The sequence below is a fragment of the Doryrhamphus excisus genome, linkage group LG19 (assembly GCF_037039965.1).
Source record: "Doryrhamphus excisus strain RoL-2023G ecotype Guam linkage group LG19, RoL_Dexc_Guam_v1.1, whole genome shotgun sequence".
Lineage (NCBI taxonomy): Eukaryota > Metazoa > Chordata > Actinopteri > Syngnathiformes > Syngnathidae > Doryrhamphus > Doryrhamphus excisus.
Genome location: NC_136375.1, coordinates 9,945,616 through 9,973,261, shown reverse-complemented (window position 1 = coordinate 9,973,261; position 27,646 = coordinate 9,945,616). Strand labels below are relative to the sequence as shown.

At 38.6% G+C, this 27,646-nt stretch overlaps 3 protein-coding genes and 1 long non-coding RNA gene across 6 annotated transcripts; 2 read left to right on the top strand and 2 right to left on the bottom strand.

The window, feature by feature from the left end:
• Positions 1–667: 667 nt before the first annotated feature.
• On the top strand, positions 668–3,244 carry fam110c (family with sequence similarity 110 member C). Its single transcript, XM_058057112.2, has one exon. The coding sequence runs from the start codon at positions 877–879 to the stop codon at positions 1,864–1,866; it is 990 nt and encodes a 329-aa protein (XP_057913095.2). The 5' UTR covers positions 668–876; the 3' UTR covers positions 1,867–3,244.
• A 268-nt stretch (positions 3,245–3,512) lies between these two features.
• Positions 3,513–11,115, top strand: fbxo25 (F-box protein 25). Of its 3 annotated transcripts, none has more exons than XM_058057110.2 (11): positions 3,513–4,088; positions 4,429–4,584; positions 6,540–6,643; positions 6,811–6,860; positions 6,941–7,033; positions 7,116–7,209; positions 7,765–7,949; positions 8,093–8,275; positions 8,434–8,580; positions 8,791–8,817; positions 9,026–11,115. In XM_058057110.2, exons 2-11 carry the CDS (start codon positions 4,457–4,459, stop codon positions 9,113–9,115), a joined length of 1,101 nt encoding a protein of 366 aa, XP_057913093.2. In that variant the 5' UTR covers positions 3,513–4,088; positions 4,429–4,456; the 3' UTR covers positions 9,116–11,115. The 3 variants fall into 3 exon arrangements, with proteins under 3 accessions (XP_057913093.2, XP_057913092.2, XP_057913094.2); XM_058057109.2 differs by having other exon boundaries at positions 3,518–4,088; positions 4,413–4,584; XM_058057111.2 differs by lacking the exon at positions 8,791–8,817 and having other exon boundaries at positions 3,523–4,088; positions 4,413–4,584.
• LOC144902082 (uncharacterized) lies at positions 3,561–8,228 on the bottom strand. The gene is made up of 3 exons (XR_013630337.1): positions 7,730–8,228; positions 7,413–7,625; positions 3,561–4,549 (listed from the first exon to the last, which is right to left on the bottom strand). It is a non-coding gene; the product is annotated as an uncharacterized LOC144902082 (long non-coding RNA).
• A 96-nt stretch (positions 11,116–11,211) lies between the features above and the next one.
• Positions 11,212–24,649, bottom strand: LOC131107255 (testis development-related protein). The gene is made up of 4 exons (XM_078798884.1): positions 23,842–24,649; positions 17,552–17,608; positions 14,418–14,530; positions 11,212–14,225 (listed from the first exon to the last, which is right to left on the bottom strand). The coding sequence occupies exons 1-4, from the start codon at positions 23,926–23,928 to the stop codon at positions 13,781–13,783; spliced, it is 702 nt and encodes a 233-aa protein (XP_078655010.1). The 5' UTR covers positions 23,929–24,649; the 3' UTR covers positions 11,212–13,780.
• Between the last annotated feature and the right edge of the window lie 2,997 nt (positions 24,650–27,646).

The window sequence follows — 27,646 nt, the reverse complement described above, 5'->3', positions numbered from 1 at the left end:
TCGGCCATCTCTGTGTGAATTTTCTCCAGGTACTCCGGTTTTCTCCCACATTCCAAAAACATGCTAGGTTAATTGGCCACTCCAAATTGTCCATAGGTATGAATGTGAGTGTGAATGGTTGTTTGTCTATATGTGCCCTGTGATTGGCTGGTGACCAGTCCAGGGTGTACCCCGCCTCTCGCCCGAAGATAGCTGGCGTAGGCTCCGGCACCCCCCGCGGCCCTTGTGAGGATAAGCGGTAGCTTTGTTCAGTAGAAAAAATATGAATATATTATATATTTGTAGCAGTTTTTGAAATATTTTTGGTAATTGACAAACGAGTGAGAATATTGAAAGAACTTCTATGAGTCTTAAATGTCTCATTACTTAGAAAAAGCCCAAGACCAGAGATTTACAACATGAAGCTTGAAGGTGTCAGGTATGTGGCCATTGGCATCACCATCCGTTAGTAGGTGTGTTTTTTTCTTACTTAAATCCCACTTTGTATTATTCCTTTCATGCATCAATGTATTATCCAACTATAGACATTGAGCAAAAGGAGAGAACATAAATATTGATTTCTTTAGTCAGGACATACATGTCCTCAGGCAAAGCCCCACCGGAGAGAGAGTAGGTAATAAGTGTCAGTGTCAGATGTCACTGCTCTTACTTGTGATCCTATCAGGTGTACTTTGAACAGCTCCGTGTTTGGTTGAAACCAACCATGCGCAGGATGGGTGGGGTTTAGAGGTGTGTGTTTGAGCAGAAAAAAGAGAATTCGCCATTTGGGAAACATGCTCGGGCAAAGGATCGGATCGAATGGAATCCTTCGCTTGCAAAGTGTTCGTGACCTGTCATATGAGGAATAAGCTGCTTTGAGGGAAGAGTCTTACCACTATGGAAACACCTAGTGATACCTCAAAAATCCTGGAGAAGGGTCCGGAGTACCTTCGAAAGCAAATGGAACTGGAGAGTGAGGTGAAAGGACCCATGAGTGCTGTGGAAAGACTTGCCGCCAGCAAACCCAAATATGTGAAGAGCCAACAGGTGGTCAACTCCACTCAAGAATCGGTCATCAGCCTCGGATCTGCATCCATCAGCAGCACGGGTTCCTCTGATCGGACATCCAACCGTTACCACGAGTCTCCAGAACATAGCTTTTCGGCCGGAAATGTACGTCGCTCCAGCTCCAAAAAGCGACCCGACTCCCTTTTACTTTACAGACAGAAATGTGAACTATTGAGAAGTGTTGGACATGACCGCAAACATCACATAACGCGTAAGCTTCTTCTTAACACTGCAAATAAAAACATTCCCTTACCTGAGACAGCCGAAAAGGAATGCGAGAGTGAAGACGGTGTGGAAAAAGTCAACCCACAAGAGGAATATGGCTCAAGTGCAACCACCCGAACCCGGAGGAATAATGTAATACAAAGCGCTACCAAAGGCATGGATCGGGGGCAAAAGGGAACTTTGGGTGGTCTGAGCACATCTGGGAACCTTCTGAAGGTTCAGATCAGGAGGAACAAAGGAGTCGGTCGATCTCGCTCGGACATCAGCTCCAGGTATTCCAAGAATTTTGCAGACTTTGATGCCTTTTTCAAGTACTGCGGCCTGGACGGGGAGGTCATCGAATCTCTGGGCAAGGAGAACTTTTCGGCACGCTCGGACGAAATCGCGACAAAGCTAAGAAGCGTCAGCATCTCCGCTTCGGACGACGGTTTCTCCAGGAATAGCGACGACAGCGACGGGCTGCAGGAGGACGTCTTACACAAAAAGATACGGCAGGGGACGTCGGTGGTCGAACGGAATGCACGGATTATCAAATGGCTGTACAGCTGCAAAAATGCTAAAGAAAGCGGGAAAAAGTTAAGAGACCTTGACTAAAACCTATATGTGAGGTGGTCGCCCCTTGGGAGGGAACAAACCTCATAAAAAAGAAAAATGTATTTTTCAAAGAGTTATGTTTATAGGCAAAATAAACAACAGTGAGAGAGCAAACTAAATTTGGGGAGTCGTAGAGGCCCACAACCTTAAACTCTCTGAAAACCTTGTCCAAGAAAATACAGATTGTTGACCTCACTTTGCATTTGTCATTGCCTCTGCGGCGCACACGTGTGCAAACAATGTGATTGGGGGTTGTTTTGTTTATGCGGTAACTACAAAACCAATTTCTGTGAATCGTTACGTAATGGTGATACATGTCAACATTTCAGCTTAACTTAAACAAAGACAAAATTTCTGTCAAACTGCTAAGCTAACGCCAGATATGTTTAAAGGCTAAATCGGTTTTTAGTTCCGACATTGAGAGAGTAAACACTCCGTGGTGAGCAGAAAACTCCACAAAATATGCTCCAGAAATTCCGATTTCGGGGAGTCAGAGTCAGGGAGTGTCCCAACCATATACTCCCTTTCCTTGAAACTGTGTGGGCGGGTGGAACAAGTGGAAGGAAGGAATCATACAATTTTGGTGCAACTCTAAGAAACAGAGCAGTGATTGACCATGGACCACTCCTGAATCAATAATGGTGCAGTCAAGTCATCTTACGTCATTTTCCAAGAAGCAGGAAAAAATGTTTTTGCAAAGTGCTGTATGTGTTCGTACATGTGTGCGTCCCTGTGCAATGTGTGTACTAATGTCCCCTTCCGCCTTCAATGAAGAATCCGAAATTTCATCACACTCTGCAGAAATGACTCTGCTTAAACTTACTGAGTATTTGTCTCATATGGGACTGGCAGTAGACAGTAAACACATATTAACAAGACGCTGTTGTTCGCTACACAAAGAAGCTATACTTTGTACCTTTACATTTACAGTACATCCGTGGTAACTTTATCACACTTCCTCGTCAGTCTGTCTGAATTGTCTCATTGTCATTTTTTTTTTTTTTGCAGCAAGGTTGCAAGGTTGTAACCGCCGAGGTGAAACTGGTCTCTCCTCCACGCATGCTTGCTAATAACAATTATACTGTATATGTATGTATACTGTAGACGCTCCTTTTAGAATTCTGACTGACATCCAGACAAGTCATGTCTTGCTTTGTAGCGTGAGCACAAATGTTCCACCCCCAAAGTATTTCTACCGTTGACTCCTTGCTCTGTCAAAGTTCAGTTATTTTGCATAACATCCATTATATTTCAACAAGAACAAGTCTGAAAAAGCATTCACTGTCCAAATAGATTGATAAGTTGGTGAGTTTTGTCATGTTTGGGTGTAAATAATGGCTGAAATGAAAAATGCAAAGTGGAAAAAAGATGACACAAAGACTGTGTCAGTGTTTTGTCTTTATGACTCTTATAGCACTTTTTACTATTTTTTTTCCTATTTATTAATTTTTTTACTATTACTTTTTACTATACTTTTACTGCACTATTTAGTAGCAATAGGACTGCAATACTAGGGAATATGTGAATGCTTCAAGGAAAACTGTACTTTGTTTGGAATTTTGCCCATCATCCACAATCCTTATGTGAGACATTCTAAAGATATCAAAACAGATATATTTAGAACACATGGAAAAAGTGAAAACAACATTTTTAGAAAGTAAAAAAGATGGCTTCCACCATGTCTTAAGCATTCACAGAGTAATAAACAATAATAATCCAATGTATAGCTATGGTACTGCAAGGTATCAGAAGTACATACCTCATGCAGACGTATAAATTTATTTTTTCTAAAGTAACAAAGCGTTTAACCATGTGGGAGCTATCTGTACACATGTTGTGCTAAATCAACACGTTTAACAGTATATACATATGTTTATATATCATTAAATGTTAATGCTAGTTGTCCCTTCCCCCACTTAAAAAAATCAAAACACTCGTACATGTGCAACGTCCTCTGTCACGTGCAGGAGAAAGCCCCAACAAAACAGAGAGGATTAGAAAAAGACAGTGATTGACAGCGCCCTAAGCCAATCCCCAGCCTTACGCTGCATAGCAACAAGATATATTTCCATGATTCGCCCAGTCAGAGAGAAAGTGGGCGTGGCTGAGCAGAGAGCCCGTACTGTGTTTACTTCCGTCAATATTTCGAGGGGACGGTGGAAAAGAAGAGCAAGGAACAAACACGGAAGACGTACATAAAGGAGTTGTCATTGCCTGTTGAGGTTAGTTTAGCTTCTTTTTATATAAATAGTCGTTATTAGATGTGTTGTATTCTTATATTAGCGTTACAATTGTACGGATTACAATTGTAAAAACGTAATGCTATGTGTAAACTGTTGTTGTTATCAATGCGTTACTAACAATTTTGTCTATAAATACTATTTATTTTTTCTGTAGTAGATCCAAAACCTGTACATTATAAATCTAATACTCCTTTGTCTGTATATTACCATGAACATGTATCGATAATTGAATGTGATGAACGCCAGGCCTTAAGTGTAATTCAAAATGGATAATTTAATTAAGCATCATGTCAAATCTTGCAGGTGCTCTGCATTGCAGGGACCCCCACCCCCAATTACCACAAAAAATGCCTTTCTTGGGCAAGGACTGGAGGTCCCCGGGGTGCACCTGGACCAAGACAGAACATGGCTGGAAGAGGATGGTCTTCTATGGACACGAACTGGAAGACAGCAACAGAGAGTTAGATTTAAAGCAGTAAGAGCAAGTCATTTTTATTGTCTTGTCACAGCTTGTTTGTTTTGTCCTTTACTTTGTTTACTTTTTACAGGAACTGCATGTTTAAGTCTCACAAAATAATAGCATCACATGTACTGACATATACACAAAAGTTGTACGGACTATCTGAATGAAACATTGTAACTGTATGATTTGTGTTCCATCATTGCATCTTCCTCAATGAGTAGAGCTTTGTTGAGACATGCAGAAGTAATGAAATATTGCTACATGTTGGTGCGAATGAAAGATTTCCTTTTATGGGTTGTATGATCGTATGAACCGAAGCAGGATAGGAAATTGATGCATACTTCATATTCACGACAGCAAGCATGACCATTTTTGGAGCAGCTTTCAGTAATTAGCCATTATTGACTAATGCCTAAAGCTTGCAGTGCTTATCGGTCCATTGTGGACATGGTGTCACATTGTTCTTTGCATTGCGTAAGTACTAAAAGTGGGAATCTCAATGCTACCCGGTGACATTTCACTTGGGTGACAATGTTGCAATTTTCTGTTGATTGTTGCGAACACACAACGGCACTTTTAGCATTCCTCACCCGCTGAAAGACTCGAGTCACGGCATGGGACAATTACTGGTGACATCATCGCTACCAGATTGGCCCCTCGCCAAGTGGCAGCTTGACTCTGGCAATGTGACCTCATTAAGTGGAGGTGGAGACTGGCACATTATGCCATGTGCTGAAAGACTATGTTGTTTCATTGTACACATTGTAGTATTTTACATATACGCTCTCATTGATTTATTAGGAGCAATCAAGGCCAAGATCTAGCAAGATTCATAATAGAAAAGCTATCGCGAGAGAAAAGGTCAGCCAAAAGTCTATCAGACTGTGAGCTATGGCATCACTACTGTGAATGATAATTCACATAATATGCAGCAGAAGCTGTAGCAATTCTACATTTGATCAAAGTTACTTAAGATTTGTCAGATGAAAACATTCGCTGCATATGACTTTTATGTGATAGTAGTCTAATATGGACCTACTTCCTGGTCGGGCACTCTAAGCATCATGGGAACTGTAGTTCTCTTAGCGTAAACATAAAACTAATTTACTGCAATCTATATATATATTTTGAAAACAATTCATTGATTGTTCTCGCCGTGGCAAATTAAGGAAACGTACTGAAATGCCCATCTCTAATATAATTGCAAGAGAAACACACTCTCTTTAACAATCTCTTTAAATCAACAATTTGTTATGTGAAATATCACGTTTGCACAAACGGGTCTGAAAACCAGTAGGAAGAAGCGGAGTTTATTTAATCCTACCCCTTCCACAAATTACATAAAAAAATCACATTGCAGATTCACAAGTACAAACAAGTGTAAAACATTACCACTATAAATCATGAAATCACTAATCACAGCTGGCTTGCCTTGGAGATGCCGTTCTGTAATCTTCTTAGACCTAATAAATCCCATAATACATGTCATTTTAATGCAATGATTTCTATCTGTACTGTTTCAGAGCACAGCCGGTATTGCTGCACATAAAATTCAAAAGTCTACATGGTTCTCAGCTGTTTATGATGTAGTTAATCTCGCCACTTATCCTCCCTTCTTTTTCGGCTACTGCTCCTTTCACGTTTTCTTTTGTGTCCAAGGAAGTTGTCGTTTCCGCATGCAACATGTGTGAAATGCTTGGCTGCAGCTCTCCTCTCACATAATTCGGCGAGACAAATCACTGCACTCGCATGTCTTCCTGTTTGACCTCGTAAATTGACGCAGACAAGGGGATTACAGTTAAGCTTGCTCATCTCAAGGAGTAGCCTGTTTGTGCACTTGGTGACCACTTCATTAGGCACACCTGCATAATCAGATGCAATACCTAAAGCCAATCCTAATAACCCTAAAGGTACCCCAATACATGCTGACTGACACAGTTACTCAATGTACTAAATTTTCCTCTCAGGTTCCCTTGTGACAACGATGACCATCTGTTTGTTGAAGATATTTGTGAACTTGCCACCCCAAAAAGGAGAAAGAACTTCTACAACAACAACACAAAATCTCAGTGTGAGTTTTTGCAGTGCACCGTCATCATTTGAGACATTTTATTCAAATATAAAATAGTGAATCATTTTCCGATAATCAATATTTTTTCCTAGGATTCCTCTTATATTCAGGTTGGTCATTATTCCTGGGATAGTAGGGTAATTTGTGTCTGTTTTATCCTTCTGCAGTTTCTTTCAGGGATAAATGGATCTACGTGCAGAAAGGCAGCACAAAAGAAGTGAGTACGAGGTCTGTTATGAAATCGCATGTCGTATTTGTTACCGTGAGATTAAAACACTGTCATGTTATGATGCACAGCGCCACGGGTACTGCACTCTAGGCGAAGCACTGAACCGCCTGGACTTTTCCAGCGCCATCCACGACTTGAGACGATTCAACTATGTGGCAAAAGTGGGCAGCCACAATCTCATTATCACGTGTAATCGGCCATTTTCTGTCTTAAATCTTTCTCGCTATTCTTTGCACTGTATAGCTTTTCCAGCTAATAGCCAGATCCCAGCTGACATCGTTGAGCGGAGCCGCCCAGAAAAACTACTTCAACATTCTAGAGAAGATTGTACGAAAAGGTAAATGTATGACTTATCATTTGGATATTATTTTCCTTTCAGTGCCAGAAACGGCCTTCCATACTGTATATTACATAGGTTTTGCCCAAATGTTGCATACTTGTAGCATTTATTTATTACCCAGCTGCACACAAGGGAATATTAAAGAGGTTTTTTTTTGCTTCTCTTGCCAAAATGGTCTTTAGATTTTGTGCTATACATACTGTTTTGGCAGCTTGGTGGAGGACGTCTCCCTCGCAGTCGTTTTGGGCATCTCTGTGTGGAGAGTGTTGCATGTTCTCCCTGGATGTTCCAGCTTGCTCCTACATCCCAAAAACATGCAGTGGTTGTCTTTTAATATGCGCCCTGTGATTGGCTGGCAAGCAGTCCAGGCTGTGGCTGGGATGGGCAACAGCTCACCCGAGAGCCTGCATTGTCTTGTAGGAGAAAGTGTCCCCAAATTTTGTTTAGTACTGTACCATGCATCTATTTATCTAGCTACCTAGCTATCTAACATGCTATCTTCATATATCGAACAGACCTATTTTGGATGATTTCATTTTATGTGGCATGTAGTTGCAGAGGACCACTATAATCCACGCCTCGTCAAGGAGCTCCTGCAGGATCTCAGCTCCACACTGCACAGTCTGACACTCCACGTGGGCAGGTGCGTGCTGGTGGGCAACGTCAACATCTGGCTGTGTCGTCTGGAGAACATTCTCAAGTGGCAGCAGCAGCTCAGCGACCTGCAGATCCCGAAGGTAGATGTTCGTCCACATCGGTCGTTGTGTCTCTTCACAGCATAGCTTAGTTGTCTTAGCCTCTGATGCAATGCTAACAAAGTGGTAATTGTGTGCCGAAAACTAATCAGACCTCCATGTTTGGATTTGGTTTGTCCCTGCAGCAAATATGCACTGGCATGTCATTCAGCGACCTGCCACTGCATATGCAGGACAAAATCCTTTATAATCTGTCCGACGCCTGCGACATCATCAACCTGGGACAAGCCACGCCCACGCTGCACATCCTCAGTGAGAACAGGATGCTGTGGAAGAGGCTGTGCCACTTCCATTTCTCTGACAAACAGGTAAAAACACAAAAACTGTTGTGTGACCGCTGACCACTAGGTGGCAGCATTTCTCCAGTGTACTGTAGATACTGTTCTTAGGCTCACAACTGTGCCTCCTATTCTCCAGTTTAATTATTACACTGAGTTCCTGTTTTAATCTTTAAATGTATTTCTAGCCGTTCTCTAGGAATTTGGTGTTGACCAAGAGTGATAGCGTGGACTGGAAGCTGATGTACTTCACACTTCAGAAGCATTATCCAGTGAAGGAGCAGTACGGGGACACTCTGCACTACTGCAAACATTGTAGCATCCTCTTTTGGAAGGTAAGCCAAAGGTTTGGACATCTGGTGCCGTGGACTTTTATTTGGGGTTTTTAACCACCAAAGGGACTAAGCCCTGGGGAATCAATGTTGTTTCTTCCTGTTTCCTCCGACACCCAAAACCTACGATTTTCCCTGCCTTGTTCCCCATCTACCATTTAACTGTTCTGCTCTCTCTGCACCCTTCTCCTTGCTCCTCCCCGACTCCTTAAGGATCGCCACCTGGCATTGTTATTCAAGGTACACTCGTTCTCTGAGATGACCGCCTTTAGAACTGATCATCCGCTTAATGCGGTCACTAAACGCACCATCCCATTTAACTCATCATCTTCATTATGGTCACGCTCACTGGCGCACAATCAAACATCCTGCGTGCTGGGTTTTGATCAACTCTTTCAGAGAGGTGTTTATCCAACGTGTTTAACACTTAACACTGTCATATTTACAGGACTGCGGCCATCCGTGCACCGCCAACGATCCGGACAGCTGCCTCATGCCTGTCTCGCCGCAGCACTTTATCAACCTCTTCCAGTTCTAAGTTGGTTTTCAGCGGCATCCAACCTTGAGATCCGGATGTTGTTTACCGTAATACAAAGGGCTTCAATTGGGGGTATGTGTTACAGTATACTGTACAGTACAGTCCGTATTCATTTACGCACAAGTCTTTCCACGGGTGACGGGAAAGAATAAATGAACTGCAAGTTAATGATTTAGAGAATTTTTAACATTAAATTTTACTCTCTTTTTTGCACAAATGTTGAGGTCAACCTTGAGTGGAAACTCAAACAGGTGCATCTCAATAAATTGGAATATTGTGCAAAAGTGATTTCCACACTTCGACTTATTAAGATCACATAAGACACCAATTAAAGGTTTTTGCTGCTCCTTTTAGTTTATGAAGTTTTTGACCACCATCAAATTTTATAAGCTATACTTTTGTAAGCTATAAAGTTAAATTAATTCATTAATTAATTATCGCTGTTTCGTGATTATGATAGTTATTAGTTAAAACATATTGAAATACAAGTGATGCAGTGTTGTGGTCACTACATGGCAGTAATGACAAAACATTGAGACATTAACCTTAACATTACCGTAACACTGCCAGGTCATGAAGTCAGCCAAATCGATGTCATGATAGAGTGAAAAAAAAGTTCTCCTCTCATTCTAATTCATTGAGATGCATCTGCATGTGTGTGTGTGTGTGTGTGTCTATATACAGTCGTCCATCATTTATAACAGTTAACTGGTTCCAGACCAGACCGCTATATGGTATTCTGTGTTAATAAATTGAGTGCTTAAGTAGTTAGAGCGTAGAAACCTGTTTATGACTTTCTAAATACAATTATTAACATTATTGAAGCCCTGTAGACCTGAAATAACATCCCTATAGGGGTGCTCTATATGCTCTAACCATATATTATTTACAATTGCGACTCTTAACGCTGCAGGGACTCGAGACGGACGCTATTTAGTGAGCAAACAAGCTTACAAGCTAATCAGTTAGCTTTCAATGTATTTCTTCTAAACTTTAGAAGCCAAAAACTTACTACTTCCACACAGGATGGGAGGAGAACTTTTTTTTCCATTCACTCATGTTGGACAGGCCATGGCTAACTTCATGCAGTATTACGGTCATGTAATGTAAGGTCACATGTCAATGTTTAGTGCCAGTACTGCCACCTAGTGACCAGAATACTACACATTACTTGTATTTCAACATGTTTTGACTAATAATAGATCATAGTCTACCGCAAAAAAGTCATCATTTATTAATTAATGAATTCCTGGGAGGGAGCGATAATCGAACCGCGATATTGCAGGGATTACTCTATATAGAGTATACACACACACATGCATATCTACTGTATGTATAGCGTTTGTGTGTGTATATAAAAAGACACAAAGAGTTATAGCATGTCAATGGGGTAAACATGATGAGTAATGTAAAAATAAGTTGCGGATTATATATGTATATGTATCTATTGGGCGGCTGGTTTAATTAATCAATATTTTCAATGGGATGCAAATGTTCTGAATTCCTCTTTCCATGCCAATGTTGTATTGGAAGCATAGTGTGGATGTACAGTAGCTCAACTTCCCATTGTTGAATCAATAGCGCCTATGCCGGTTACAGTCAAGTAGTGCACTCCATTTTGCCTCGGTTCCTCCACGAGACGAGGAATCAATTTTTAGTCTAATGTTTATGTCATGGAGTTTGAATAACCGTTTTGTCATTCTGATGTCTTTTTTTCCTGCAATAACCGAATGCATGTCTCCGTTTACATTCTCTATGTCGTCTTTTGATGTTCCAGGTACTTCTACTTGTAAAGAAAATAATTTCCATTCACACTTTTTACAGACTACTTCTAAATACAGTACACAAATGGAAATGGAAAGTATTGTTTATGACTGTAGGGAAAGTTTTGTATCCAACTTTTGTAATATTCCTTTCTGTTCCAAATCTGTTCATGGTACTCTTATGGATTTTATGGGACAGGGAGTAGCGTAATAATCATTAAATATTTACAATATATATATACGGTCTCATTTCTCATTTTTGAAGACTCAAGCTAATGGCCTGTGGAATAGCATATACTGTAAATAACATTTTACTGCAAAGTGATATATGTTTTGATTTATTTACGTCAGTGATTTTAACCATATGAACCCATCTTAAATGTGCTCTTTAGGTATGATGTAGCTCACATACATTCTGAGCCATGGAGCATATTGACTATTAAACTAATGAAAATAGATTACAAACTATTATTTGTAATAATAATGCATTTTTTGCTCTCATTTATGTCAGGCATCTGAAATCACAGAATCACTCCAATCATTGTCATCACAAAATAAATCTGATAAAAACTATTGTCTGTGAAAATGATCCCAAATCATATGAATATATAAAATGTAATAACATGTACTGTACAGATTTGCAACTGAACCCAGGAAAATACAACAAAACAGAGCACATACAAGCATATTCAAGAGTCAAATTGTATTTTGAGTACTGTAAATGTGTACATGTTGGTAGGTCAGCGGTGAAACGAAAGCCTCTGTTTATATATTATATAGGATATTTCATTTAAAACATAATAATTATTTCATTACATTTTGATTATCACATGGATGTACCTCTTTCAGATACAGGCTTATCAGTGTATACCACTAAAGGGGAACTGCACTTTTGGGGGAATTTTGCCCATCATTGCCAATCCTGATGTCAAATATGCAAACATATTTATTCCCCTATTCTGTGCATTCTAGCACGAGAAACCAAGTTAGTATGTGCAAGCTAACAATGGACGTCATGGGGAATATGTATTTTGACGCTAAAGCCCCTATAAGAAAACTTTACAAAAAGGCCAACAATGTTCCATTAACCTCTATATTAACCAAGCTACAGCGTTATTGTTATTGTAGCAGCTAACATGAAAAACTATTTTATCTGGCGGACTAACACGACGCCTTGCTAGCAGTTCGTGTCAGAGTCACTCACAGAAGGAAAAGTGGATACTTGGCTCTCAATTTCGCGACGAAAACTCAACAAGAGTTGCCGTCAGCGGTTTTTACCTGAGGACTGGAGCACACGTCTTGGACTGGAACGCGCAGCCAAGGAGAGGACGAGCCCAAGGAGAGTGGACATTCCAAATGTTGTCGCTGTATCTATGCTGCTGATCATGACGGAAGTAGCATAAGCAAAATGATCGATGTGAAATCAATGCGCCGAGGAAAGAAGTTTCGGTAATGTTTTAAATCATCAAAATACGGCAAGATACTGAAAGTATTAGATGTTATCATCAATACGGTTATTCTTGAAAGATCACAGCATGTATATCAAACAATAAAATACTTTTATTAACTCGTTTTCTGGCCTTATAATGCACAGAAAAGGCAAATAAACGTGTTCATGTTTCAAATACGGATTGTGAATTCCCCCCAAAGTGTGCAGTTCCCCTTTAAGGAATGTAACAATTCGCCCCGCCTCCAATTGTGTTTGTAGTATTAGTAGCAGTAAGAAACAATACTATAGAAAGTACATTTGCTACTACTTCAGCGTAGATTCTAAGCATATGGTTCCAGTAGGATTCTTTAAAAATTTACTATTTTTGTAGTAATGGCAAAGGCAACCTGTTTACGATCTTATAAGTACATTTTACCATTATTGCAACCCTCTAGACATGAAACATCATCTTTGTATTACTCCATATGGAATCAGAGGAAATAAGCTATTTAAGACACAAATAAAACTGTTACAGTAAATTTGTTGGGGATGTCTGGAGGGGAGGAGGTGCCCGCAATAATAGCCCGTTATTATTATGATTTTGATGTTGTGAGATCATTTAAACCTGCAGTAAATAATCAATCAAGCAATAATAATCAAGTTTGAACGATTACCGACACCTAGTGACCAATGTAGAATACTACATGCACAATTTGAATTTTTTCTTCATGCCATGTATTTACATTATCAATCATTTTGCCATTTTTGTGCTTGAAAATGAAAAAAAAATACTTAAAATCAAAAAAATTCAAACCACAATGTGGCGAAGGATGTTCACTGAAAATAACACAACACACTAAATAGCCGTCACCCCAAGTGACTCCACCTCACAGCGAGTGTGTCCAAAGAGTCAATATTCAGTGTGAGCACCATTGTTGTCTGGTACTGCCTTAATCCTCTTAGGCACTGGACTGCCATGTGGCCCGGCAGCACTCATGCAGCACTACTGACTACCACCAGCAAGGTGCCACTTTAGACAATAATCGCTTTCTTGTACATAGTCAATCAGACGGCAATACAAGCTGTATACTGACTACTCTTAAGTACAGCTTTCTGGACAAAATACAGTATACTTTGATGAAATGGTGTACGCACTTTTGTGAGATAATGTACTGCATATCTACTGTACAATGCCTGGCTCTCTCTGCAGTTGTGTCAATAAAAACCCTCAAACATTAGGTGAGGAAATATGGTGTTTCTTCATATCAGCACAAAGAGTTAGAAAGACTCCTGTAGCGGTATTATGATGTGGTAACATGAAAAAGTACAGTATACTGTGTAATACGTTAACAGTAGAAGCTGAACTTTTTATGACTTGACACGTCACTGTTGTGTAAGGCCTTTATTTACCATGTCAAGCTAGCTACCCTGCTAAACCGCAAGTCCTGCAAGGAATGGAAAGCCACTATTGGACTATTTCAATCCTTCCCATGCACTCTCCGACACCATGCCTCTGCTCATCCTGCTGATCCCGGCCAGCTTCACCTTGGCCCTTGCCGTCCACCTGACAGCGCATGTGGGATCCTTGGAGTCCGACAGGTTGGCGTAGCGGGAGGAGTCCTCCTCCAGGCCGGCCCACGTGGCCAGTTCCAATGGTAGGTCTAAAGAGTCAGGAACAGGCACGGTCAAATCACCATTTGGGGTTTTGTCCTCTTCCGCCTCCTCTTTTGGGGCTGCGTCTGTCTCGCTGGAGTTGCGGTGTGGCTGAGGCGTCTCCCAGCCGTCTATCTTCTCCAGTTTTTTGACGGGAGAGATTTGCCTCATCGTCATGGTGACGCTCTCCCAAAAACAGTGACCTTTGTCCGGCTTTTCCTTCTTGTCCTTCTCCTTCTCGTCGTCTTTGATTTTCTTGTGAGATCTTCAAGGAAAGGCAAAGTGTACATCAATAGGACATTTGCATAAGAAACACAGCGCTAGTAATGTTGATAACTACAAATGCATGGTTGTAGGTAACCACAATGTATCCCACTGGGCATCTTCAAACTGTATGTGTACCATTTTATTTTAATCCAAAAGGGAGGTGCAAAACAGAAATATACAAAATGTTCACCCTCTTCGGTCTGCTAGCTTCACTCCGGTCAACAAAAAGTGTTCATCGTCTTTCGAGGACATCTTCTTCTCCTTCTTCTCTTTCTTGGACATGATCTTCTTCACCTTGGCCTCCTGGAAGGGTGCACAAGACATTCACAATTTATTTTTTTTGATGCCAATCCTAATTTCCATCGCTTTGTGGTTACATTTAAGATATGAAAACATTATTGAAAGAAAGCATAATATTTTGGGCAAAATTATGTTTGAATCTAAATGGCAAATTATCAAATTAGACTTTTTTTCCCCAAAAATTAGGACTTTATTTTGTTTTTGCTATGTTCATGGCTATATATTGTATATAAACATTTAGCACTATCATGCTAGGTGTTAGCATGTTAGCATTGTTAGCATGCTAACATTAGCATACTAGCATTTTTTGCTATTTTTATGGATAAACACAACCAGGGTGGCAAAATGATCTGACACATTTGTAGGTTAAATGATAGGCAAATAAAGTAAAGAAACAAAAAAAGTGTTTTTATTTTCGAAAAATACATACAATGCCATTTTTTCATATAATGCCATTTTGCTTTGTTCTTTATAACGCCATTGTTTTTCGTTTCTTTTTCAGTTGCTGCCATGAATTGGACTGGTGAGCATGGCGCTTTCATTGTGGAAACGTTTATCAAAACAAACTAATCTGTAACTGCAACACAACGAGCGTTCCGTTTGCACAATCTTGGTAGACATGATCCGTACTTTTCGAAAATAAAAACATTTTTTTTTCTTTACTTTATTTGCCTTTCATTTAATCTACAAATGTGTCAGATCATTTTGCCTGACCCTGTATGAAGACTTAGCACATATTTCGGAAAATTAAGTTAGGGGGGAAAAGTTCCAATATCACTGGAATAAAGTCATAATATTAAGTTTTTTTAAAAAGACATTTATTTAAGAAGAAAAAAGACAGAAATGAGAACTTCATTTTGTTTTCTTTGTTTGTCTTTGTTAAAAAAATCTTATATATTTCAACCATATGCTGTTAAATCATGCCCTTAATTTTCCTTATAATATGAGTGTATAGTCATAACATTGTGACTTTAGAACTGTAGAAAATTACTGCTGATTTTTTTTCATTTTTGTTGGTTTATTTTAAGTTTTCTTGTTAAGATATACTTTTAGAATAAAAAAAAAAAAACAACCATGGGCACTTTTGACGGTCCTGCTCTGGCTAGCTAGGACAGGTATGGATAGAACATTGCATCTCAAAAATATTAAACATGACGTTCTTGCACTGGCTCAAGCGTCCCTGGACTTGCATCTGTACTGAGTCAGGATTGTTGAACAAACTGTTGGCTTCCTCTCTGCCCACGCCTGGAAAGATTACAAATGTCGGCCGTCAAGGGCACACCACCGTGTACTCCTCCTCCCATCCGTGCCTCTCCTTTGCCTCTATCCAAACATTCTCAGTATTCATAACATCATTTGATAAATGTGCGTTTTGGGCCCTGGGATCCTTGCTCAAATTACTTCTGGGAGCTCAGTGGATGAGCGGATGGGAGTGCAGATATTTCTTGGACTGAATCACAACTTCTAAACAAGTCCCAGAAAAGCTGAGATTAGATAAACTTAGATTAGATAATATTGTCCATTGGTATGAATGTGAGTGTGAATGGTTGTTTGTCTATATGTGCCCAGTGATTGGCTGGCGACCAGTCCAGGGTGTACCCCGCCTCTCGCCCGAAGACAGCTGGGATAGGCTCCAGCACCCCCGCGACCCTCGTGAGGAAAAGCAGTAGAAAATGAATGAATGAATGAATAGATAAACTAAGATTAGATAATATTGTCCATAGGTATGAATGTGAGTGTGAATGGTTGTTTGTCTATATGTGCCCTGTGATTGGCTGGCCACCAGTCCCAGGGTGTACCCTACCTCTCACCCAAAGACTGCTGGGATAGGCTCCAGCATACCCGCACCTCTAGTGAGAATAAGCGGCATAGAAAATGGACCAAAATTCTGTTGAAACTCGTAACCCTCCTCTACTCCGGAATTAGCGGCAAATCAAAAAAACATTGTCATTAACAGCTGTGTGGCTGTAGGTAACCTCCTGCCATAACTCATGCAGTGTAATGTTTTTTTTAGCACCCTTCATGACCCTCGTGAGGATAAGCGGTAGAAAATGAAAAAAACAATGAGTTGCAATAAGAGTAAAGTGTAAATAGACACTGTAAATAATAAAAATGCACATAAAAGTATGCAATAATAGCAATAAAGGGCAATGCATGTTGTTCTGCGGTTGTTCTTCACTGTCTGGGAGCCCTGACGTTTGTTGGAAATCAGCGAACCAGTTAGTGTCCATTATTACCCCTCCTTTACTTAATTAGCAGCAAATCAAAAAACATTGGCATTAACAGCTGTGTGGCTGTAGGTAACCTCCTGTCATAACTCATGCAGTGTAATGTTTTTTTTTTTATCACCTCACACCTCACCTCACATAAATGACCGTAACAACATCCCCTCACTGACAACTCCAAAGAAGCCTCTTTTAAAGTGTGGCAAACAACAGCTACAGTATATTAGCTTGTTTTTGCGTGCATGATCATAACTGCGATGACTGATAACGTAGCAGAGTATGTCCACTTCCAGGAGTCCTTGTGTAAGACAAAATGTTAAGCCTTGTTTTTCTTCCAGGGTTATTGTTCCCTTCCGAATGGCTCCTTAAAGAATGTTGTGTTTCCTTCCCTTCTCCGGCACAAAGTCTAAACAGGACAGCTGGTGAAATATGTCGTGTGAACAAAGTCACCTGCCAAACTTCAACAGAGGTTTGTGTGTGCGCGGCACACTCACTATCTATACTTTGTGTTGAAACCCACATCATGACAGTATTGTTTACAGCAAATACAACTCTGACAGAGATCATCTTGCTGATTGTTTCGGAAATATACCGCACCAAACTTTCCACAACCTGAGTAAGAAAGGTATTAGACTGAAGGTCACGATGAATGCATGTTTTTTCAGTCATGACCATATTGTATGCAGACGAGTGTATAAAAAGATCAATTCCGGCAGGGAAGAGTGTAAGTTGAGTAGAAATTACGAGGCCAGAGGGTCTGCGTTACGTCCCGGCTTGTGTGAAGCTGTGCGTTGTTTACCTTGGATACTGCTGTGACAGCTTCCTCCTCCTCTTCCTCTCCTTGTATGTCTTTGTCCTCAAACACACACACACACACACACGTACCAGTTAACACAAATAGAACAAACACACACCAGGGATGTGAGGAGTGTGCCTTTCCTGTATCAGAAAGGGCGATGGAGGGCCGTGGAGTCCATGGCATGGGTTGGTTCCATTGTGTTTGACTCGACAGAAATATGTATGGTCTTATGATTCATGTTATTGACTTCACTATGAGAGGTCACAAAAAAAGGTTAAGTATTGCTTTTGCATCTACTGTTAAGTGTGGTTAACTTATTTTTACACTTGTAGGGTAGTTAAAAGGGAACTGCACTTTTTTGGAATCCTTATGCAATATCTGATCAACCTCCATGTGCAATATTAAGGGCTCTATATGCAATTATTATTTCCATAATGCCTCATATTAACTCACTAGCAAGATCTCAGTGTATAGACTGGTCATATATCTCATCTCGTTTCATATTATCTACATACTGTATTGTATATACTTGGGTATTGTATTGTTAATACTTGGGTTGTTTATATTGTTTATTTTTCTATATTGTGTATTTTGTACTGCTTAACTGATTCTGTACTCTTGCTGCTGTGCAATGCAAATTCCCCCACTGAGGGACGAATAAAGGCATATCTTATCTTATCTCTTATCTTAAACATGAACGCATATTTCTTTCCTTTTTGTGTGCATTAGAACACGAGAAAACAAGTTAATTTCAGCTAGCTTACAATGCTGTCATTGGGATACACCTATTTTGCACTCTTAAAAAAAGCCTCTAACAACGTTGCATGGTTTGATATAGTACATGTATTAACACTGATGATAATATGTAATAGTTGCAGTATCTTACCATATTTTGATGATTTAAAACACTACTGAAACTTATTTCATAAGCGCATAAGCGTATTTGAGAAGTCACCAAAAACATACTTATTTTTACAGTTGTATGATAGTCAGCAAAGCCTTCTCTACATTTACAACTCAAATTCTAATATTTGTTTCACGTAAGCTTCTGTGTGTTGCCATGTCATTGTAATCGGCCCCGGGGGGCCTTCAGAATCAGGAGTGCTGGCCCATGTCAAACACTATTAGAAATAGGACTGTTTCTGTAATCGTTCAGATATATATATAGTATCTGATGTTGTGTTTAGTTGTTAGAGTTGCAGCAAAAGGCCATTTTGTTGTGTTATGGGTGTAGTGGCAATTTTTTTTGCTGCAATGAACTGCAGAAGGGGTTGTCTCAAAATTTGTCACAAAAGCTCTTTAAAAGTATATTTTAGAAGCTTTTGTTGGAATATACAATTGTAAGAAAAGCAGAATATAATAATCTCTGGATTTAACCAACAAAACAGCATACTGGTTTGGAATATTTGTGTGACAGCATGTAATTTGCCACGAAAGCTCTTTAAAAGTATATTTTAGAAACTTTTGTTGGAATGCAAGCTAGTAAGAAGAGCAGAATATAAAAATAATCTACATATTTAAACCAGGAGATTACTTTTTGGTTTGGAATATTTGTGTGGCATCCCAAAATTTGTCACAAAAGCTCTTTAAAAGTATATTTTAGAAGCTTTTGTTGGAATATACAATTGTAAGAAAAGCAGAATATAAAAATAATCTCTGCATTTAACCAACAAAACAGCATACTGGTTTGGAATATTTGTGTGACAGCATGTAATTTATCACAAAAGCTCTTTAAAAGTATATTTTAGAAACTTTTGTTGGAATGCAAGCTAGTAAGAAGAGCAGAATATAAAAATAATCTACATATTTAAACCAGGAGATTACTTTTTGGTTTGGAATATTTGTGTGGCATCACAAAATTTGTCACAAAAGCTCTTTAAAAGTATATTTTAGAAGCTTTTGTTGGAATATACAATTGTAAGAAAAGCAGAATATAAAAATAATCTCTGCATTTAACCAACAAAACAGCATACTGGTTTGGAATATTTGTGTGACAGCATGTAATTTGCCACGAAAGCTCTTTAAAAGTATATTTTAGAAACTTTTGTTGGAATGCAAGCTAGTAAGAAGAGCAGAATATAAAAATAATCTACATATTTAAACCAGGAGATTACTTTTTGGTTTGGAATATTTGTGTGGCATCACAAAATTTGTCACAAAAGCTCTTTAAAAGTATATTTTAGAAGCTTTTGTTGGAATATACAATTGTAAGAAAAGCAGAATATAAAAATAATCTCTGCATTTAACCAACAAAACAGCATACTGGTTTGGAATATTTGTGTGACAGCATGTAATTTATCACAAAAGCTCTTTAAAAGTATATTTTAGAAACTTTTGTTGGAATGTAAGCTAGTAAGAAGAGCAGAATATAAAAATAATCTACATATTTAAACCAGGAGATTACTTTTTGGTTTGGAATATTTGTGTGGCATCACAAAATTTGTCACAAAAGCTCTTTAAAAGTATATTTTAGAAGCTTTTGTTGGAATATACAATTGTAAGAAAAGCAGAATATAAAAATAATCTCTGCATTTAACCAACAAAACAGCATACTGGTTTGGAATATTTGTGTGACAGCATGTAATTTATCACAAAAGCTCTTTAAAAGTATATTTTAGAAACTTTTGTTGGAATGTAAGCTAGTAAGAAGAGCAGAATATAAAAATAATCTACATATTTAAACCAGGAGATTACTTTTTGGTTTGGAATATTTGTGTGGCATCACAAAATTTGTCACAAAAGCTCTTTAAAAGTATATTTTAGAAGCTTTTGTTGGAATATACAATGGTAAGAAAAGCAGAATATAAAAATAATCTCTGCATTTAACCAACAAAACAGCATACTGGTTTGGAATATTTGTGTGACAGCATGTAATTTATCACAAAAGCTCTTTAAAAGTATATTTTAGAAACTTTTGTTGGAATGTAAGCTAGTAAGAAGAGCAGAATATAAAAATAATCTACATATTTAAACCAGGAGATTACTTTTTGGTTTGGAATATTTGTGTGGCATCACAAAATGTGTCACAAAAGCTCTTTAAAAGTATATTTTAGAAGCTTTTGTTGGAATATACAATGGTAAGAAAAGCAGAATATAAAAATAATCTCTGCATTTAACCAACAAAACAGCATACTGGTTTGGAATATTTGTGTGACAGCATGTAATTTATCACAAAAGCTCTTTAAAAGTATATTTTAGAAACTTTTGTTGGAATGTAAGCTAGTAAGAAGAGCAGAATATAAAAATAATCTACATATTTAAACCAGGAGATTACTTTTTGGTTTGGAATATTTGTGTGGCATCACAAAATGTGTCACAAAAGCTCTTTAAAAGTATATTTTAGAAGCTTTTGTTGGAATATACAATGGTAAGAAAAGCAGAATATAAAAATAATCTCTGCATTTAACCAACAAAACAGCATACTGGTTTGGAATATTTGTGTGACAGCATGTAATTTATCACAAAAGCTCTTTAAAAGTATATTTTAGAAACTTTTGTTGGAATGTAAGCTAGTAAGAAGAGCAGAATATAAAAATAATCTACATATTTAAACCAGGAGATTACTTTTTGGTTTGGAATATTTGTGTGGCATCACAAAATTTGTCACAAAAGCTCTTTAAAAGTATATTCTAGAAGCTTTTGTTGGAATATACAATTGTAAGAAAAGCAGAATTTCAAAGTAATCTCTGGATTTAACCAACAAAACAGCATACTGCGGATTTAACCTTGCAAAATGAGACAGATTGAGAGGTTTGTTATGGCTTTATAATGATAGTTTGACATTGGAACTATTTGTATTTTCTATGGGAAACTATGTTTGGAAATCCCCACAAATTTGAGGACAAACTTATTTGATCTTAGAGGTCTATACATAAATAAACATGACAATCATCTCCGAGGGTTTGTCTTTGTGCATTTAATCATGCAAGATGATACAGACAACTTACACAAACCCTAAATTTAACCTTAATCTCATTCTAAAATTGTGTTTTCCAGCTTTATTGTAGTAGTGTGGACCATCACTGCTTTCACTGACATTTAATCCGTCATGATACGACCCCCGACTCCATGGATTGACTTTATTGCTAGGTCTCCTCGCGGAGGTCTCCTCCCTGGTGTCTTCTCCCGGGAATTTGGGAGTCCTACTCTGATCCCACATCAGCCAAATAAACCCGGGCGCCCTTTGCTTGTAGGCAGAATTGCAGTTCCCAGGGAGGGAGTCAACAAGGGGGGGGCAATAAAGCACGGCTGGGGTCACACTTTAAAATCCCAACATATTAAAAATACTGGGAGATGGTGCCAGTTGGTATGAATGCTCAACATACTTTGATATTCATCTAACAGTACTTTATAACAAAAAGTAACAGAAGTAGTGTGTAAATGTTACGTGTGTTATCATGATTGACCTAATGACCCCCCGCGACACCTCGACGCAGACCAGCTGCTGACTGACTTGTGCTGATGCGGAGCCTTTCAGACCTCATGCTGATCCTCACCTGATTGCCTTTGACTCCAAATGGTGCTGATTCACTCAAATGGCTCACTTATCTCAAAACAAGACATATAGTAACCCATTAAGTTTTGGTGAAAATCAGGATGCACGGACCAGGAAGCAGCTTGCTAATGAACATCAACAAGTTTGATACATCTTCACCTTTGTAAGAATCGTTTGCTTTTTTTAACGTTGGGGTCGCAGCAGAACCTTCCTCCCCACCCTTGAATCCAAAATGGTACGGCCCTGTTCACCCCAAGCCAGGAAGTAGCTAACTATTATACTGTACAGTTGTCCCTCGCCCTTTTGTGCTTGGAATTCCACGGCTTTGCTCAAGGTTTTTAAATTATGGCCTAATTTAAGTATTTTTAAGCATAAATTGAACAAAAATACACATGTAAGACATTCAGAAGGCGCATTCAAAGATATATATAATATAGCATATGTAGGATTCTACACTGGACACTAGGTGTCAGTAATGTTACATTAATGAGAGAGTAGCCACCGCAGAAAATACGATGTCCAGAAAAAAAACAAGGAACTCTCCCAATGCTAATGTATTATTTATGAATAATATGTTTTATTTTCTGTTGTTATGCATACTATTTTGGCTAATACAATGTAAAGATGACTATAGGGTTGTTATTTCATGTCGAGAGGGCTCTAATAATCTTTAAAAAAATGTATTTAGAAGGTTCTAAACATGTTTTCTGTGCTCTCACTACAAAAATATTCAATATAATATTCAATATATAAAGACAGACAAACAAGAAAAAATGGTAGGGTCTTGTCAACCCACATCATCTTCTGTCAACCAGGAAGTAACCTGCTGTATGGACGAACTTTCCATTTCGACAAATGTATTTTCTTTTATTGCGGTTTGAGTCATGATGGAACTTTTCCTCCACTCTACAATTCAAAATGGTACAGTCTTGTCATCGTACATCATCTTACACCATGACACCCTCTACAAACCAAAAAGTGACTGCTAGTTACATATGGACGAACAAACAACATTATGAACTTTTCACTTTTATTAGGCCGAGGAAAATGGATGGATGGGAATATATTTTATTTTATTTCAGTTTGATAGAGTCATGACGGTACCCTTGCCCCCACCCTAGAATTCAAAATGGTACTGTCTTGTCATCTACATCATCCTTTATGAACCAGGAAGTTGCCTGCTAGCTAACATATAGACAAACAAACAACACTAAAATAGTACTTTACAAACTTTCCACCTTTATTAGGAAAATATATTTCCTTTTATTACTATTTATACCAAATAGTAAAGTTTTCTCATCTGACATCATCTCCCAGGAACCAGGAAGTAACTGTCAAAAAAAATGGCAGTCAAGTTTTCTTATGGCCTCTAACATAAACCAGGAAGTGGCTTGCTAACTAACATCTACTTTCATTTGGAGACTGCATATTCTCTTTTCAGCAATTCTCAGTTGTGATGGGACTCCTTTCCCCCACCCCAGAACCTAAAATGATACACTCTAGTCATCTTATAGCCTCCTAAATGAACCAGGAAGTAGTCTGCTAGCTCACATCCAATCAGGTTGCTGTGTCGTCCTCATATTATGTGTATTCATGGATTGCTGTGGTATGCTGCAATATATGTCTTTGTTTTTGATGCAGAAAATAGTTGTATTTTTTAGTTTTACCAGTAAAATATGGAAAAAATGTGAATAAAACAACTTTTTGTGCCTCAAGGAAAAATAAGGCACCACTAAACGTATTATATTGTAGAGTAGACACTGTAAAACTGTATTGTGTTCACAGTATGGTTTACCTTGTAGGAGTGACGGTAGTGCCAGGACATGTCGTCTTCTTCTGCGGCGTAATCCACCAGCACTTGACTCTTGCTTCTCCTAAACATAGCTCCACGTAATCCGTTGTCTCCACAAATATATCCCCCCCAAAAAGCACACAAAAAATGGTCCCGTTTTTGTTGTCCGGGTCGGAGCACCAAAGATCGTTAAAAAAAGTGAGCTCCAGCTGTTTAAATAAAAACTTTATTACTGTTGTTCATTTACAAAAAATGTGATTTTTTTTGCATGAAACGTCGAGCTTCTGTTGCTTTGCCGTTTGGCGTGTGTGTTTAGTTGGTGCGTTTTTACGCAGGCTCGACCACCTGGGCTGACTCCTCCTCCTCCCCCCTGAACGCCCCCCCCCCAGAGCCTGCCTCCAGTTGCCGTGGGAGATGCAGGAAGGAGGTCATACCTCTCATCTTTGCCTCATGTTAGCATACTAACACTTATTGCTGAATACTAACACTTCAGGACAACCTTGCTTGAAAATGAAAACCTGGAAAAAATTTTTAAAAAATGCATTCAATTCCTAAGAACTTTTTCAAAATCGGCCTGCAGCTGTAATTCTACATGGTCAATTTGTCAAAGCTCCTAAATTAAAGACAAAATTCTACACATAAATCACATGCTGATTATTTCAAATGATTTAAAACAAAACAATGATTTTTTAAATGTACTGTAAATGTACAATACCAAATTAAATGTTTGGAGGTGCAGTACAGTACTCAATGCTATAAACTTTTAACTGGCAGTGTGCATCTCAATAAATTAGAACATCTTTGAAAAGTTTAATTATTTCAGTACCAGTCAAATACTGGTAGTTCCAAGTCAAATATTTCCTTCAGAAATAGTTCATATTGTGATGATTATAGCTTGCAGCTAATGAAAACCCCATATATTTGTATACTGGAAAAACCCAAAACATGTTGCATTATACACAGTATTTTTATTTTTATTTTTATTTTTATTTTTATTTTTATTTTTATTTTTATTTTTATTTTTATTTTTATTTTTATTTTTATTTTTATTTTTATTTTTATTTTTATTTTTATTTTTATTTATTTAGTTTATTTAGTTAGTTATTCTTATTTCTGCTGACTTTCCCTGTCCTGTCTGCCAAATGATAACACCACTTGAATTCTGCCTAGTAACAAGTGGCTAAATATATGATAAATATGTAAATGCCGAAAAAAACATTGCAATCGAAACACTAAGTCAATAGCACTGTAGTTTCCCTGATATGATGTAGCCCGATTTGTCAAACCTAACAAATGTTTGAGTCACCTGATCAACGTTTCAATCAGTAACCGTGTGAACAACAGTGACATCAGTAGCCACAATCCAGTTGTGGTTAAAACCATTCACCTGATTGAAAGGTCCTTAGATTCCTGTTCCTGCGCCCACTAACCGTAAGTCAGTCAGGAATGTGGATTGTGTAGGGGAAATGACGTCAGCGAATGAAATCCACTTTCAAGGCGGTTTAATCAATCTGGGATCTAACAATGCTGAGAGAGGATACTTTTAGTTTTAGTGAAGCTACTATGATCATGTCATCAAAATGTCGATTTAAATATTGTTTTACATAGAAACATGTTTCATGGGAAACAACCTTACCCCGTTGGTTGTCCTGGTTACAATGTAGCAGCATGCTTCAGATTAAGATTACACCTAAATCACATTCTTGAGTCAGGGTTGGAAAATACAAACTTTCCATTTAGCTGCATGAAGGTCATCTGATGTCCTTCTTGACTCTGCAGATAAAGATGGCGGTCACTAGAGGGCATTCCACATTGGAAGACATCATTTAAAATGCAAGTGAATCACTGTTTGCTTTAAGGAATTCATGTATAATCAGCTTTGTTATTGGTTGTTTTATGGAGAAAAAAGCTGTCAAAAGGTCCTGAAAGGGGCCTATAAAATATTAGTGGTGTGTAAAGTATCCTCAGGATATAAGAAACGGCCAAATATACGTATACCATAATAATAGAATACATTATGAGAAGAAGCATAATTAAAGATAATAAAACAACAAAACGGCTGCAGTGCAGATGAGTGGTTAGTGCAGAGGCCTCTCAGCTCGGAGACCAGAGTTCAATTCCACCCTCGGCCATCTCTGTGTGAAGTTTGCATGTTCTCCCCGTGCATTTGTGGGTTTTCATCGGGTACTCCAGTTTCCTCCCACATTCCAAAAACATGCTAGGTTAATTGGCGACTCCAAATTGTCCATAGGTATGAATGTGAGTGTGAATGGTTGTTTGTTTATATGTGCCCTGTGATTGGCTGGTGACCAGTCCGGGGTGTACCCCGCCTCTTGCCCAAAGACAGCTGGGATAGGCTCCAGCACCCCCGTGACCCTTGTGAGGATAAGCAGTAGAAATGAATGAATGAGTTCATATTGCTGCTGGACTACCCAGCATGCCTTGCAGGTATTGTGAATGTGAGTGTGAATGATTGCTTGTCCATATGTGCCCTGTGATTGGTTGGTGACCAGTCCAGGGTGTACCCCGCCTCTCGCCCAAAGACAGCTGGGATAGGCTCCAGCACCCTCCGTGACCCTTGTGAGGATAAGCAGTAGAAAATGGATGATGAAAACAACAAAACTGAAAAAAACAATAACTTGCAATAAGAGTAAAGTGTAAATAGACACTGTAAATAATAAAAATGCACATAAAAGTATGCAATAATAGCAATAAAGGGCAATGCGTGTTGTTCTGCGGTTGTTCTTCACTGTCTGGGAGCCCTGACGTTTGTTGGAAATCCGAGGGCCAGCTCCAACTTGTGGTGCCTAAGACAAGACTTAAGACCAGGGGGGACCGAACCTTTTCTGTGGTTGGCCCCAGGCTGTGGAACTCTCTCCCCTCCCAAGTAAAAAAAGGCCCCCAACATCGAAAGCTTTAAGTCTCGTCTTAAAACCCACTTTTATTCTCTGGCTTTTAACTCGGAGTGAGTCGTATGGTCCTGTGTCTTTTAGTTCTTTGTTTTTATTGTAATTGGTTTGATTTTTTATACTTTTATTGCTTTGTTTCTTGTTTTTAATATTTTAGTATCTATTTTACTATTTTATTTATTAAATGATCTTTTAGTTTTGGATTATTACTTTTTATTTTTCCTAGTCTGTGCAGCACTTTGGAAACTCTGTTTATAAAATGTGCTATATAAATAAAGTGGATTGGATTGGATCAGCAAACCAGCAACTGTTGAGGTCCATAATTACCCTGAATGTCAGGATCTTGTAACATCAAAGTTAAGAATTGTAATTTGGGGGTTCCCTCACAATGTCTTTGAGTGGGACAGTGTAGCTAAAATAAGTGCAATTTTTGGTGACGGCTCAGTGGTTTATTTTTGTCCCCTTTGTATCTCGTTGGCCACTTAGAGCAGACATTAGCATGTGTAATGTACGTTTTGTGTTAAACTGCAGCTTTAACACACCCTAAATACCCATCTTCCAAACCTGAAATCCATTTCACTGGCCATACATACAGAAATTCTGCCGAGATGACCCATGACCTATCTGATTAGACTCACGAATCACATGACTGTGCAGGGGAACTCCCACCCCCACCGTCACCATCCCTAAAGCACAGCATCAAAACGTGACGAGACAGATTAAAGGCTTAATTATGTTCCAAAGCGAACTCCTGAAAATGGTCCCCACGGAGGCTTTGCTGTAATGTACGGAAAGAAATGGACTTCAAGTCAACTCTGCTGTTAGTCTCATTAATTAATAATTCCTTTAATGTCTTAATTTAACACTGTGTGTTACTGTAAGTAGCAAAAATCCTGTAA

What these genes read in the sequence shown, in the direction of transcription:
- fam110c (XM_058057112.2), top strand. Translation starts at nt 877, where the DNA reads ATGGAAACACCTAGTGATACCTCAAAAATCCTGGAGAAGGGTCCGGAG.
- fbxo25 (XM_058057110.2), top strand. Translation starts at nt 4,457, where the DNA reads ATGCCTTTCTTGGGCAAGGACTGGAGGTCCCCGGGGTGCACCTGGACC. An exon ending in GTAGCATCCTCTTTTGGAAG is followed by an intron (nt 8,581 to 8,790) that starts GTAAGCCAAAGG and finishes CGACTCCTTAAG; the next exon opens with GATCGCCACCTGGCATTGTT. An exon ending in ACCTGGCATTGTTATTCAAG is followed by an intron (nt 8,818 to 9,025) that starts GTACACTCGTTC and finishes TCATATTTACAG; the next exon opens with GACTGCGGCCATCCGTGCAC.
- LOC131107255 (XM_078798884.1), bottom strand. Translation starts at nt 23,928, where the DNA reads ATGTTTAGGAGAAGCAAGAGTCAAGTGCTGGTGGATTACGCCGCAGAA. An exon ending in ACTACCGTCACTCCTACAAG is followed by an intron (nt 17,609 to 23,841) that starts GTAAACCATACT and finishes TGTGTGTTTGAG; the next exon opens with GACAAAGACATACAAGGAGA. An exon ending in AAGCTAGCAGACCGAAGAGG is followed by an intron (nt 14,226 to 14,417) that starts GTGAACATTTTG and finishes CTTTCCTTGAAG; the next exon opens with ATCTCACAAGAAAATCAAAG.